This window comes from Diachasmimorpha longicaudata, chromosome 1, assembly GCF_034640455.1.
Source record: "Diachasmimorpha longicaudata isolate KC_UGA_2023 chromosome 1, iyDiaLong2, whole genome shotgun sequence".
Classification (NCBI taxonomy): domain Eukaryota; kingdom Metazoa; phylum Arthropoda; class Insecta; order Hymenoptera; family Braconidae; genus Diachasmimorpha; species Diachasmimorpha longicaudata.
In genome coordinates, this window is record NC_087225.1 from 12,736,291 (window position 1) to 12,752,115 (window position 15,825).

The 15,825-nt window shown below is 38.8% G+C and overlaps 1 protein-coding gene across 9 annotated transcripts in view; it reads left to right on the forward strand.

The window, feature by feature from the left end:
* Positions 1–15,825, forward strand: part of Nachralpha4 (nicotinic Acetylcholine Receptor alpha4) — a 157,442-nt gene that overhangs the window by 130,951 nt on the left and 10,666 nt on the right. For all 9 annotated transcript variants that reach the window (XM_064135078.1, XM_064135085.1, XM_064135071.1 and 6 more), the window contains 3 exons: positions 1,706–1,821; positions 2,462–2,630; positions 9,452–9,588. In XM_064135078.1, the coding sequence (XP_063991148.1) occupies positions 1,706–1,821; positions 2,462–2,630; positions 9,452–9,588 (422 nt within the window). The remainder of the gene's footprint in view (positions 1–1,705; positions 1,822–2,461; positions 2,631–9,451; positions 9,589–15,825) is intronic.

Genomic DNA, 15,825 nt, shown 5'->3' on the forward strand with positions numbered 1-15,825 from the left:
TGAAAAAACCGGGTCGTCGAATTTCCAATTTCACCTCGAAAAGCACCGAGGTACCGTACCTTATCCGTTATTCTCGCCCTTTCTCCTCCTCGTCCTCGTCTTTTTCTCTTCGACTTTATCCTTTGCCGTTTCACGCGGGAGATGGCGATCGATGGTTCCTCAACTTTTCCCCGGTTATTTTTCACCCGAATAGTTGTCAATGTACAGAGACAAGGGAGGAAGAGGTGGACTTTTGCTAGAGCATTTGAAAGAATACAAATGTGTGGGAAAAGAAAGGATGACAGGAGATCAGCGAGCGTGGTTGTAAACGAGCGGAAGTCGATGTGAAAATGCTATTTCGTTTGTCATGTCAAAGAAAAAGGGAGTGCTGGAGAGGTACAATGGTTCGAGGTAATGGAAATGTCGAAATTGTCATTTTCTTACCCTTTTAAAAGCCCTTGGATTGTCTTTCCGAGTTGAAATACTGTTTTCTGCAGAAAATTCTAAAAAATACTGACGAAAAATACCATAGAAAGAGCGAAAATCATCGCGAAATTATAAATCTTGAAAATTAAGATAGAGAATAAAATTTCGAAGAGGGCCTGGACAATATTTCATATCTTGTTCACAGAGACATCGCTTATCTAAATTAAGTAAACATTATTATAGAAGTACTTTATTTTTAATTCACTAATAATTATGGGATTGTAATACTGATTTTTTTCATCGAACAAATCGTGAACGATTCTCCACTGTTAATTTTTTTTTCATCGAATACGACATTTTGATCCACTGTTATCTAGGTAATTGTTATCCAACTTGTCTCTCTCTCTCTCTGTCTGACGTCCATCAATAATGTCGCATTCAATAAAAAAAAGCTCAACCGGATGAAAAAAAATCGTTTAATGCAGTGAACTCTCCCTCCTGACTTCATTAAATTTAGCACGTCCGTCACAATGAATTACCCCCAACGGAGTCCAGCAATAATTCACCAATTTTCCCACACAAAGTTTATGCGGTAGTACAAAGTATACCGATCCGCGTGTAGTCGAGAGACGCCCGACAGTACCTAAAGCCTGCGGTGTATCCGCGTGTCAGTTCACTCAGGCTGTAATACAATACAGTAAGCCCCGAGAGAGCTAGAGTGAGTGAGAGAGAGAAAGAGAGTCTGTTTACTTGTTTATTAATATTTTAGCGGCAAAATGCGATGCTTTTTCAACTGTTTGGAACGACAATTGCCTGGACGCTGTGTCATGGAGATCTCTGTGTTGGTTGAGCCTGTTTATGTTTGTGGATATAATTATCGAGACATGGAACATTGACATCTTTTTTGACATAACAAATATGTTACTGAATATTATATATTTGCGTAGACTATAAATGCTAGAGCATCACATAGTTTTTATTTTTGTGTTGAAAATATTTCAAACAATTTTTTTTCCTATGAAAGTCTGGAGGGAATGAAAGTACAGACTTGAAAGTGTTTCAACGAATTAGGAGAGGCAGATGGAAAATTGATTGAAATATTTGGAGTGAAATAATTAGACGTAACTTCGTTTTTATTAATAGCTGGCATTAAACGTCGTGCTCGCAACGAAGAGGCACATCTTCAGCAGACGCATCGAGCTGCAAAAAATCGTTGCGACGATTCGATCGTTGATGCTTAGCACCATCTAACTGTCTGTCGAGGTGAATGATTGGTCATTGATTTTTTCATCCATCACAGGTGGACCTCAGGCACATGGACGAGCAGCCAGGGAACAACGTGGTAGATGTGGGGGTCGATCTCTCCGAGTTCTACATGTCGGTCGAGTGGGATATACTGGAAGTGCCTGCTGTCAGGTTAGTCAATCAATTCAAATCTTGTCAATTTTATCAGTTTTAATATCACGCGATGGGTGATTAATGAAATTACCAATAAATAAATTGCTCATAAACTCAATAAGGGGAAAGGCAGGCCTTGCAATTTTAAAAAAATCTTCTTTGTAGCTCATTTTATGAGAAACTGGTGGAACGAATACTGAATTTTCATTCCCCGTTGAAACAAAACTTTGAATCCCGTCTAATCATCTCACCGTTATCGGCATCCCACACCAAGTCGCTGAGAATTCTCACGCAAAAACCCTTCACCCCGAGAAATTCCACAACTTCTAGAATTTCCCTTTAATCCCTCCGGAATTTAATCTCATTACATCTTCGAACGAGAATCGACACAAGTATCCCCAAGATTTTATCCACCGAGCCTCTGTGGCCGTCTGAAATTTTAATAAAGCGCCTGCTCTCCTTGCTCCTTTCTCGAGCTCTCGACTATCGAGGAAAGTCAGTAAAAAGGGGGGAAAAAAGATCATGACGATGTAAAAACTGGGGCAATATTTATCCCACTCGCAACGTGAGGCTGCCTCCGAATACGATACCTTCAGCTTTATCATTATTACAAGACAAAAAAAGAGTCTTAAATTTTCTTTTTTCCGTTTTATTGCAGAAATGAAAAATTTTACACCTGCTGCGATGAACCATACCTGGATATAACCTTCAACATAACACTGCGAAGGAAGACACTGTTCTACACCGTTAACATTATAATTCCATGCATGGGAATATCTTTTCTCACTGTACTGACATTTTATCTGCCCAGCGATAGTGGTGAAAAGGTGAGTAGATATACTTTTCAACAACTTTTAATTCAATTTCCCTTTGACTGGCCCGCCTACGTGTAGGGGTGGTAAGGGGGAGGGAACTATTGCCAACGTTACACAGCATTATCCCCTGTAAAGGGCCTTCGATGCTCATCACGAGGAAATTTTCATGTTATATCTTCAGTCGGATTAACCAGATGAAATTTAATTAAACTTGCGAGAGCTTCGCTCGAAAAGTTTAGACCAGTGGAAGTATATTCCCCATTTTTTCACCTCGGAGATTGTTTTATTGGCATTTTTTGCAAAAATAGCCTCCTCGAGAGATTTTATTCATTATTATTGATATTTATTACTCTCGTTGGAGGAAGAGAAAGAGGGAATAGAATACGAGTGAGCTTTAGAACGGATTTGTAAATGTTTGCTTTGATGATTTTTGGAAATCCGGATTGAGCCAATCAGGACAGGCTTTTCGGGGTTGTGAAAGACATTTAGATATAGATTTCAATGACAGCTCTTCCATTATCCTTCTGACCAATGGGATTGCGGTTTACGATGTCCCGGGCTCCAATCAAAAGCGAATTATTTCGATTATTTCGCAGCGTTCGGTTATTTCCGATTGGAACGCACAACAACGGAAAAATATCGATGGCACCACCGTAACACCGAATACCGCAATCCTATTGGCCGAAATGCGCAGCGCGAATGTCGCCATAAACTTCTACGCGGAGAGAAATGCTCAGTAAAAATGACGGAACAATTTTCGTTATTTGCAAGAAAGGGAAATGAGGAGGGGAAGATTCTGGACTTATTGTCTCCAAAATTGAAATTTTTTTAGACGTTCCAGTCGGTAAAATGTGCCAATCGTTAGTGAAGCGTTTCGAAACGACTTCTTCTCACTTTTTATTGATTTTTTTCACCTCGTATATTGTAGAATTGTTTTGAATTTTTATGGGAACGTCTCTCTTCGTGCATCGATTCAGATTTAATCAATGCCGGGCCATGAATATGGAGAAAGTATCGTCGCCTTCCATAAAAACCTCTCCTAACACCTTCTGCGCGGGGAAAAAATATCGTTCTTCTTCCCTCGATGTGAGGCAATCAATGTGCAAAAGGGGATAGTTTATACCGATGCCCAAATCCATTATCGTCACCCTAATGACAGATGGGGGACAATCGACAAATGGAGAATGGATCTGGACTCGCAAAACAAAGAGGGTGAATTAAATCCGAGAACTCTTGTATCTTAAATTGGTTACAATACTCTTCTCTCGGCTGTCGTTAAGCCACGTATATGAGAAAAGGGACGCGACAACACTGTTCGGGATGGACAAGGGTTCGCGAGTTAGGGCTGACAATAAGTACCCTTCTCACGTAAATATCTGAGTTCCGGGATTCTCCAAATGGAGAGCCATCAGGGCAAAACGTCCTTAACGCCGGAGAGAGAGAAATGGAGTTCGTTGTTATTTTGACTTTACAGAGAGGAATATTCCGGGAAAATGATGACACTCAGGGTCCTTTAGAAATTTCGAAAATTACTAGGACTATTAATTTTTCCCAGTATCGTCATTTTATATATTTATGAATTGCAAATTAAAGGTGATAGCAGTATCAAATATACGAAAAGTGCTTCCAATTATCGCTGAAAGCTCACTGACGCTGTCAATCGGTTTATCGTATTTTTTGGAATTTAGTAGTCTGGTTGCGACAGGGGATTTTCCATAGCTCTTTTTGGGTTTAAAACCACAAGAGGCTTTGATCCTTTGCTGCCAGGTCAGCTTATATTCAGAAATTTGGAATGCCGGTGCCTTGTTCTAGTCAGCTGTCAGGGCTATGACAATATTGGAGGTGAAATACGAAATTTTGGATTATTACTAATAAGCAAGTGAATGGTGCAGTATTGAACTGGTAGACTAGAATCGGTTTATTTTTTTTAGCAGTTTACATTTCATTTCAGTGCTAATTGCCACTTACACACACATATATAACCGGGTGTGGAATCTGCATTTTTAATCACAGTGATCCATTTATTTTAGACATTGATCATTTTTTCAGATAAATTCAGGGTTTCTAAAAAAACTGGACATATCATTTTTATGTTACACCCTTTTGTAAACTTTCCCTTTCACTTCGTCAGACAATATCTTTCACTATCTCCACCTGAAAGTCATCATAATCCAAGTTTCGGTGAACGCCCACCCGCCACCCAAGTGATACAACTTGGGGATGGAGTTTGACTATCGAAATTACGGGTGAGTGATTACACCCGGGAAACGGTCAGACCGGCGTGTTTGATCCTTCCTATCTAAACTTAGGTCAAGGGTCGAACTGTAGTCACTGTAAATGATCCTCTCAGGCTTGCCTAATGAATATTTGCCCCCCCAATTTTCCATCAACATCATTATTAATCATCACCCCATTTTTTCATATTTTTAACTGAAGAAAAAAATATTACCAACCACAAAAATATGAATGCGACAGACAGAAAAATTTGAAAAAATTATAAGTTATCGGTAAATGAAGAATAACTCATGGGTATTCCATTAAAATTTCATTTGTTTATTGAAAATTAATTAGAGGATAGATTCGGAACCGTTTCGAATATTGTTGCTGGGGGGAGTGTTCCACAGATAATAATATATTTTCTCAAACTTTTGTATCCTTCTCCTTCTCAATAAGATAATTTACCGGAAAATTCTCTTCTTCCATGCGTGCCAGTGGCAGGTAATTTCGTTCTCCTCAATTTATTTGCATTTTTATTTTTTATAGCATTCATGCTCCATTTATTTCCAATTATTTCTTAATATTTCACTCGAGATATATTTTTCTTTCGCCGGAGTCTCGCAGCTGTAAAGAAATCAGGGCTTCTTTCCACGATGAAGCACTAGGTGCACCGGAGCATTTCATGGCTTGACTTTAAGTGGAGGTCGAGTGTGTCTCGCTCTTTTTCCAACTGTCTTCCAAGCCGTTCATGCACTTTTACCGCTGTATATACTACGACCATTTCAATTACGCTCTGATTGCTGAAATCAAATGCCCCCACCATTGGCTAGTACCATATGGACATTTCTGGAGGAGTAAAAATTTCCCAGAGCTGTATTTAGTGTAAAGCAATCGTGACGACTTCTGATTGTACTGAAATTCAATTCCACGGGGTTATCGATAGCGAGAAAGTACTTGGGGATTGTGTCTTATTCGAGGGGAGATTTCACGCTGTTTTTCTTGTCGTATCGGACGATTTCATCCACTCAAATAACGCTGAGGGTATGCTCGGAATATTTACTTCAATTTTTCCAATTTTTTCCATGACTTTTGTTAATTCATGGGTTTGTTTCGTATGCAAAAAATAATGTGTTTGTATTTCCTTGAGTTATTGAAATATCTCATTAAAATAGGATGCATGAGTACGTAGTGATGAAAAAAATCTAAATAACGAGAAAAACCATTGAAATTTGTTTTCTAATCGCCTTAGAATAAATTTCAAATGGTTTAAGAGATGAAAACTCATTAAAAACATGGAAAAAATTCAGTAGATCGTGCAGGATTGAAAAGAATAATTTTCTTTCTTTCCCTTCGAAATATAGAAATCTCATTAAATGGCACACGCCAATGAAATGCTTCTACATCAGAATAACAATCATCACTCTTCATCCCTTGCGGTATTCTATCAACATCCAAGTATTTCCTCACACGAGAGAAAGGAATTGATTATTTACTTCCCTCTTAATTAAATCTATCTCAGTAGAATGATTATTTATATTTTACTTTATCTCCTACACTTGTAGTTGAATATCAGATTTCCCAGGTTCCTTTGTCTTGATGCCGGTGAATATTCCGCTATTATCATTCAAAATTTGATCGCCTGCACACGTAAATTACCATCGCATAAGCGTCATTTACGTTTCAACCATAAAGTGCGATATTTTGAAGCTTAAATTGTGCTCTTCATAGCGGAAAATACCACCAGATCTCATAAAAATATGCTTAACAAACCGTAAATTACTCCTATCAAAAAATAATCTACGTCCAGATCGTTCTCTGTGCAGTGAACATAAAAATATCTTTAAATGTCCACAACAGACAGTCTATTTACCAATCCACACGTTCATTCTTTACTGGTGACAAGTGCGCTGTTGGTATCTAAAAAAATTTTAATGAAAAGCCGTTCAGGCTGTAGCTCCCTTAATGAAGAAGTTTTTCTATTAAAAAGTCCAGAAGTGGATGAAAATAACTTTCCCATAAAAATTTATTGATACTCAAAGCGTTCAGTGCACATAAGACGTATCCCACAAAGAAATACCGAGGGGGCTTTTTCATAATGCAATATATGAAAACGCTTTCACAAACGCCTCAAAGGCTCTTGGTATTTTCCTCAATGTGACGCATTGCGAGGGACGAGTCGACCGTACACGTGAAAATATTGAGTCGCCTTTCATCGACGTCGAGAACTACCTGTATAATATTAAGACGTTTATATATGGCCTCCATTGTTGTATGAAGGTGTGAGGGATCGGGCGATATCGGTAAGATTAATACCGCACAACGCGCCACCTGCAGTTATCCAGCCCTAGGATCAACGGGGGGATAATAAGGGCTCTGTGGAAGGGTAAACTGTCTTCGCGAAGTCTCTGGGGAGGGAGAGGCTCTGAGCCTCGACGCTTTAAAACGTAATAAAGGAACGTTGTTGGACGGTGAGTTGAGCCAGCAAGAGTGTCTGTGGAGAGTGCCTCTTTTTTGTATTCATTTATTCAAGTGCATCTGGGAAATTATGAGGTGGAATAGAGAATTTTAGGAATTTAACCAGGTCTTTTCTACGTTTTTCTGAAAGAAACGTTTCCTTTCATGGTGATAAAACATTTTTCCCGGAAAAGCGTGGGATAAGAAAATTCTAGTCTTCTGTAATACTTATACAAGACCACATATTAACACGATTACTTATTCATGAAGATAAATAATTAAGTTCAGGGTAGGAATTATAATTTGAGGAGAATAATACCTGCGAACGAAGGGGGTTAGGGAATTTCAATACTCGAAAAGGTGCTCGGAGATTTAAAAAAACATTTGATATTTATCAACATGATTAATTAGATGAATATCACAGGAACAGAAACATTGGAAAATATAGGAAAAACTAATAAAAAAAAATCATTTTGTTGATAGACAAGACTCTCTCGCCTCTGTTGAGAAAAAAAAATCACATGATCACGGCGTTCTATTTTCAACCTCCCAAAAAATGCTTACAATGATAAATATAATAGAACAGTCGCGTCGCACTGTCGGGACGAAGGATGAAGTCACCCTGGCGCCTGCGAAACTAGTGAATCACGCAAAAATATTTATCCCTGTCAAATGCCGAAAAATTTCCCGCTGAATTTATCGTCTATTTTCTTTTGTATTTCGCCGGAAAGCCCCGAAGAATCAATAGTTCTCTGTCATAGACCATTACACCACTCTTTGGTAAACAGAGCCGCGAAAAAATCCTGGGAGAAGTGCAGCTTTATTTATTTGAAAAAGCCAAACGCAAAACAGAGGCATCGACAAGAATGTAGTCCCGAAAAAACAATTCATCATTGAGCTGTACTATTTTTATTCTTTACGAGCATTATTTAGCCGGGGGGGAGGGGATTTTGGAGGGTTGGCGTTTTGAAATTTGTAGGTGAGAGGACTGTTCGGGAACTATGTAGGAAATTTATGGGATTAATGGTGACTCCAGTGGGAGTATACACAGGACGACAACGGGCCCAGAGAGCCCAACGAGATGGATATATACTGGCTATTCATGTGCAACAATGCCATGATGTTTTAATGGCAACGAGTGGAGAAATTCTCCCACTGGACGCAAATCCAGGGGACATTAATAAACTTTTAATATAGAAAATTACGTCCGCCGAGAGACATTTCAACCTTAAAATCCACTAATTAGCGGGCAAACAGAAGAGATCACAGTTTTTTTTACCGTACGTTATCTCAATACTCGAAGTTGAATATAATCGAAAATATGTGCGTTGAGCGAAGTTTAAAAATACATTTTTGATCATGTGCTACGAAAAAGTAACTTTTTAGGCGCACTTCCCACTACCCTCCAAGTCCATCGTAAACTGCCTGCCCTTTCGCATCTCCATTCGTCCCATTTATGGAAATGAATGGATTTGGCACGCCTCGTGGAGTATTCATTTTTTTTCGCATCCCAACCAATCCCAAATGACTTCTCACCATCTCCAACTTGTGCTTCAGCCTGTTCCATTTCTTTATGATCTTGCCTTCCCTTGTAGATTCAGCCATCTCTTTCCACTCCGCTCTCCTCCTTCGAAAACTTCAACTCTTTCCTCTTCTTCCATGGTTCCCCTCGTTCCCCGGACGATATATTCGAATTTCCTCACTGCTACTCCTACCCTCGATCCGTACTCCCCTGGCGTCTCTAAAAAACCTTGGGGGAGCGTAAACTTATCTTGAGGTATGGGCTTTTAGAGCGCTGGACGTGCTTCAACGAGCCACGTGTGGACGAATTTTCCTCATCTTTTTGGTGTTCACCTCTGACTCTGATACGATATGCGAAGAAACAATACCCATTCATCAAAGTTTAGAGTTTTAAATTCTTTCAGCGACGTGGAGAAAAATATGTACTATAAATAACGTTGTAATTCCAAAGCGGCTAAGTCTAAGGAACTGTTATGGAATTTTTCCCTAATTTTTATCTGATTGTTTTTTGTTTTTAAAAAGACGACACCGTCACTTAAATTTCGCTAGTCACTTTTGTAACCCTTAAGCGAACTTGATCTCCGTAATTTTAAAACTTGTAATTTATTATCAAAACACTGATGAATATTCTATGATTCCAGGTTACGTTATCCATCTCCATTCTCATTAGTCTCCACGTGTTCTTCCTCCTGGTGGTGGAGATCATACCGCCCACTTCGCTGGTGGTTCCTCTGCTCGGGAAGTACCTCATATTTGCGATGATTCTGGTGTCCATAAGGTAAGAAAATATTAAATTTTTTAAAGTTGCCGTCAAAACCGAGTTTTCGCACATTTCTGGGGTATCGCCATAATCGTTTCATCCAATGAATATAAATTCATTTATATTTTCATTATTTATTTCGATAAAAAGAATCTTCACATTCAATTGAAAAAAATTCTGACGCTATTTTTCACCGGATAAAGACGTACACATAAACGAATATCTCTTCAGAGCTGTCACCGATAAATTAAAAGGTGATGGAACGTGAAGATATCACGAGAGCTTGACATTTGGTTTTCGGGGTCATTACAATAATAACTTCCTCCCTTCGGCTCAAATCTAGTGATTTACAGTGACATTACCACCAGAGTCATTCGGCGTTCGAGCAAACGCTCCGGGATTACCACCCCACATATTTTTTGCACATCCATCCGGCCCCTGCATCTCAGTCACTGGTGGTTCAGGGATCGAGTGAACTACCGTGATTTACGGCACAAACTTGCAGGCATCTGGGGTACTATAACACGATGTTCCTCAGGAGAGACTGACACTAGTCCTCAAAAACACTGCTCGCCACATTTCCCCTTCACAAATAAATCCTTCTATTTCATCAGATTAATCATCACAGATATCTCCGAGCGAATCAAATCCCCCTATTCTCAAATAAACTACCATGAAATAAATAGACAAAATAAATGTCTCTTTGTTATCTAGGAACGCTTGTTGGCACTATCACATGTGCTACGGCATCAATGTCATTACTGATGTTTGAAGCTAAGGAAGTATTTTATCCTTCAGAAATATAACTTAAAAAATATTTTGAATATCAGTTTCTCATGTGCAATTATGCGAATCTGGTGGAGACAGATAATTCAAAAATTTATTTTGAATTTTCCCGCGGCATCCTCTTGACAAATATCGTATCGGATTTTTTAATCACACGAAACTGTGACGAACGAGTATATCTCGTAATTAACTTTTTCCGTCTCTTTGAAGCTGCTCGGTGCCGCATGAAAATGAGGTTTCCGGAGTTTAAACTGCAATCCGCGTTTTCAGTCCGAGCCGAGAAGTAGTTGAGTACTCAATGAACATGTCTAGCTTCCGAATTTAACTGTTGAGGCCATCGTTACGTATTTTCCCAGTATTTTAAATATTTTACCAATCGAATTAGGCCAATAACAGTTCGTAATTTGATAATATGCATGAATAAATAATCAGGTGTTCAGGTGTATCACGTGCTCATAAGTTTCGGACACATTTGATCACTTTCAAAGGAGAAATCAATGTACAATTGTACAATGGGTAGCCAACTGTGTTCTCTTTGGAGTTCAAAACCACCAACGTCCACCTCTTGTCTCGGATCCACTCTCCTGCAGGTGGCTTTTATCGCCCAAACCGCAATTGCAGATCCCAGGAATTCAGCGTAAACCCCTTGCTCACATACTTCTGTTCTATCCATTTCTCTCCCCGTCTCTTTCACTGCATATTCTCTTTTCTCGGTTTCTGGGAATAGTACCGGGGAATGTGGGTGCTACACTATCGGCTCATGAGAGGATGAACGAGAGCCGGAGTCGTGTGGTTTCTCTGCTGACGTGAGATCAGCCAGGGCTTTCCGAGGGCGAGAGCGCTATATGCTTCTTTCACATGTACTAACGATCGATTCCGTTGTGGGGATAACGTGTCGAATGTGCCAGCGGGAAAAACGATATGTCGGGCTTAGTGGGTGTGGAGACTATTGGTAAACATTCTAAGAGTTTTTTTTTTTTTTGAGGAACGACTTTTTCGACTGCCAATATTCATGGGAAATGAGAAATTCTGGAGAGCGTAAATTGTTGGGGGGGACGTGGAAATAAATTGTGGATGAAATAATATTTTCCGGCGTCGATAGATTCTTTCCTTTCGTAGCATCAATTTTATTTCATTCGGAAAATAAATTGTCGGACCGTGATATAATTAGTAAAGCTCGAGGAACAATTTAATTTGCTGAAGTTGAAAAATGACAGCGATACGGATTGTTGAGGATTGATTTTCAGTTACTCATCGAGAGTAAAATATATCTCCAGGAAAATATGATGTATGAAAATTCCACAAAGGCGTATGTAAATCTTCTACGAAAATCCTGGTATCTGAGGACTTCGTTCAACTCCTTCCCCTCTGTGTAGACAATTTGTCAGCATTCAGTCCAAGATCCGAAAATCCTGTGGTTATGTACATCTTCTTCATATCCAGGACGACAGAATGATCCGGCTCCAGAAGACTGATATTATTCTTTAATAAATTGTGTATTTATTGTTCTCTCTCATTGTTCATTCTAAAATTTTCCCACCGTCTGTCACCTTTTTTTTAATATTCCCACCATTTTTTCCAAAACACACCTGTATTTTTATCGTCGAAAACAGGAAGAGTGAGAATTTTTGTTGGTGGTTTGTTTCGCCAGTTTCATTTCCGCCCCGCGGCAAATCGGATAGGGTTCCTCTGATACGGAAAATGTTCGACTGCATGTGCAGGTTTCTATGACCGCTCCACAACCCGGGGGTGAAAACTAGTCTGTTTTTCTGGGAGTATTAGAGAGGATGGAGAGGAGAAGTGGGTGTACAATGACGAGATGAAGATGCGTGGGAACACAAAGGGTTTATTGTTTAGGGCTTTATCAGTTATAAATGGAGAACACGAAGGCACAGTCACCAGGGTATGAAGTATAATTGATTCTTCACATGCACTGGAATTTTTTTTTCTATTATTTTTTGGGGAGACAATGGCGCCCTTGTATTTTTCCTTTTGTTCGGATTTTAGAAACAAACATGTGGGTTTCAGTGACGCAGATATTCGGTTACAAGTTTTAACACAGAATGTTCATCTGATAAAGAAGCCGTTTTATAGTTTCGTACAATGAATTTGTGAGACAAAATATTTTTTAAATATCACATCACCGATTGATTGGTTATGAGGTTTAAAGTTTTTTTAATTAACTAAATTGCACCTAACAGCCTAATATACCATGAAATTAGTCTGATTGTAATAACATTCGCGCAAAATATTTAACTTATGAAAATCCAATTGCAATCTTATACTTGAGATTGCAGAAATCACCTGTCAACTCCATCAAAAATTTATTTTCAATCAAGAATTAAAAAAAAATATTAATCTTAATTACCTTGAATCAGATTGAATCAGATTGAATCAGATTTCCCATGAAAAATTTCGATACCATCATTCAAATTTTCCTATTTGATTAAAGAAGGGGGTGAGCAAACTATCAGTCCCCTAATTTCTCCCAAACGTTTTTCTCCCTGTATGATCTCACTCATTCAGTCTGCAATCTAAATATTAATTTCAATATTATCCGAAGAAATATCATTAACTCGTATGAATTATCTAATAGCTCAACGTTGACTTATTTCAATTAATTCCAATGAAATCCGTAAACTTCATTTCCACATTGTTAATTTCCCCCGAGTTCAAGCATTTAGTTACTCAACAGAGTGCCTGCTATGTTGAATGTGTACACTCTATGATTAACCGGTCGACTTTCGTTGGTGTGCGTTAACTAGACACGTGGGATACTTGGCCAACTTGCCAGCCTCCTTCCCCCCGCCCCCATCCCTCCGCACAGTGCAATACACCCCATGTCGTCCTGTATACAATACTCTCGAAAAGGATTTTGAATATTTCAAACAATTGTGTATATTACCGTTGACGCAAGGTCCTTGACAGATTCCCAAATATCGAATCGTTCATTTTCAGCAGTGGGTGAACACAAACACCCGCAAATATTCGATAGGACGAAACGAAAATCTCCGCGTGATGCAAATTGTCACGTTGAATTCATTTGCATTGCCAAATAAATTACGTGATTACAGTAAATAATCATCAGGGGATTCATCAGTGAATATATGGAGCTGTTTATTTCTGAAATTTTCGTAATTTTCAGGTGATTGTTTGAATTCTCTCATGATTTATTCTTCGACTGGTCACGATTTGTGGACGTTCTGTAATGAACTATATTGAGGATAATGAGTGCGAATAAATTTGTTACTGAAATGAGTTGATGGTAGTGAAGGAAGGGAAATTTTTGATAAAAGTTGCTCCTCCTTTTGATAAAAGTGTACTTTCCGAAATTTTCGACGTATTAAAATGAAATTGTATTTGTCGCTGGGGAAATATTTTTTTAGTGAAAATAAATAATGTGTCATGTGGTCGAGATATTAAAAATCTACGACAATTTACGCATTGCGACGGTAATGTGTTCTAAAAATTTCTCTCGATGTGATTAAATTCAAAAAAAGGTTAAAATTCTCATTGAAAATGTGAAATATCTGTTTATTGTACATTCACACGTACCTAAGCGCCCTTTCTATTATCATCCCTCCTCTCAACAGGGGTGATGCTTTTATCCTACCTCCACTCGGCTACATAAACTTATATTTAAGAAAACACGAAATAAAGGTGAACCGAAGTATTCCCGAGTCATTTCTATTGGCACAGTAGCTGTGTGTCAATGCCGGGAGAGTGAGTGCATGAGCGAACGGGTACGGTAAAACAAGACATTAGCTTTACGGAGCGGAAGAAAAGGGGGTTTGGCCCGTTTTCTACCTTCTTCCCAGTTATATTCCCCTTCGCTCATGGCTCCTCTACTTTTTTGAGAATCTCTGGGATTCTGCCAACTTCAGTTCTCTCACCACTTTCATCGAGTAAGATTCAAGATTCTGAGAGCTGTGGCGTCGGCAAAATGCCGTAAACCATTTTTTCTTCAACCTTGCTTTAGGCACCTCAGCAGCGATTCGCTGTCGTTTTATTTGAGCTCTAATTTTGTCGAGTTCACTCGACATTATCCTGCCGTATTCATTGAATTTTCTGTAACGTGACGTAAGGATTTATTTATTCATATTTTAATCTACATTTTCCCTCACATTTTTGGTGGGCAAATGCTTGCGACTTGCGAATCTAGACTGTGTCCACGTGAAATGAATTTCCACTTCAATTCCTCAATTTCGCAGTTGTTTTCAGACCTTTTGCAGAAATATTTTACAAACTTCCTGTCGATATTTAATTACTTTTTTTTGTGGATTAATTCTCCGGATAATTTCGGGTTAATTAATGGCCGTACAATTGAACTATCACAATTTTCGAGAAATACGAATGAAGGGAGTGGAAATTCTGGTTTGCGGAGGTGAGAAGGGACCCGGAGACAACGAGAAAATGAGATAGCGAATGGCAATACAGTACAGCCGCCGGAGATACTGCACCTACCCTATTAGCCGTTTCCATTCTATGTAGGAAAGAGTGAAATCCAATTTAAACGGAGGTACGATACGTAAAATCACGATGCAAGAGAGGCAAGTTAGCTGAGAGTAATACGCTTTTATAAGAATTTACTATAAAAAACAGAGGTATTCTTTCTCTGTTTAAATTTTCTCTTATGTTTACGTAACAAATTCATTTGAATTCGTTATATCCTCGAATTGATTTCAATTTCTAGATAAAAAAATCAGTGGCTGCGGTGTGATTGATAAAGCTCAAGTAATAAAACTATTGTAAATTGTCTTATAAACTATTCGTCAAGGCCTAAACAAATAGCTAAAGTACTTCGATATCATTGACATTGAATCACTTTTAGGAATTCGCAAATCGACACATCTTTAGGACGTAATTAATTTTTCAGATTTAACATGTCCATCTTTCACATTCCCGCTCCATTAAGAGGCTTTTTATTCTAGGAATTCTCTTTCTCCTCATCGGAATTTTCCTCGTCCTTCACTAAGCCTTCTTTCCTCCTTCATCCGCTCACTGAAGTTCTCCATCTTAAATTAAAATCGATTTGCCTTTGGGCTTGAGATGAGAGATGAAAAGCATGGGCCCAGGGAAAAGAAGGGGAGGAAGTCTACCTCAGGATGCATACCGCATTATCAATTCAACTCGGTCGGTAGCTCTCTTTCCCTTTATTCCCCGGAAGCTGCACAGCATGTGGCTTTCCTCTTCAGCCGTACAAATTATGGATCATTCTAGGCGGCATCCCACCACAACCTGCCTACGTCAAATTTCCCTGGTAATTGCTCAATATTTTATCAATTGGGCGTATAATTCTCGGTTACAGCAGTCACAGGGTATGATAAATTATCAACAAAGATGAGTCTCCACCATTTTTTTTTAAATTTCTTTACGTGGAAGGACCTTGCGAATTCTTTTCACCAGATATATTTAGAATCTGCCTCCAATTTTTATGAAAGACTTATTAACAAGTGCATAATTAATTTA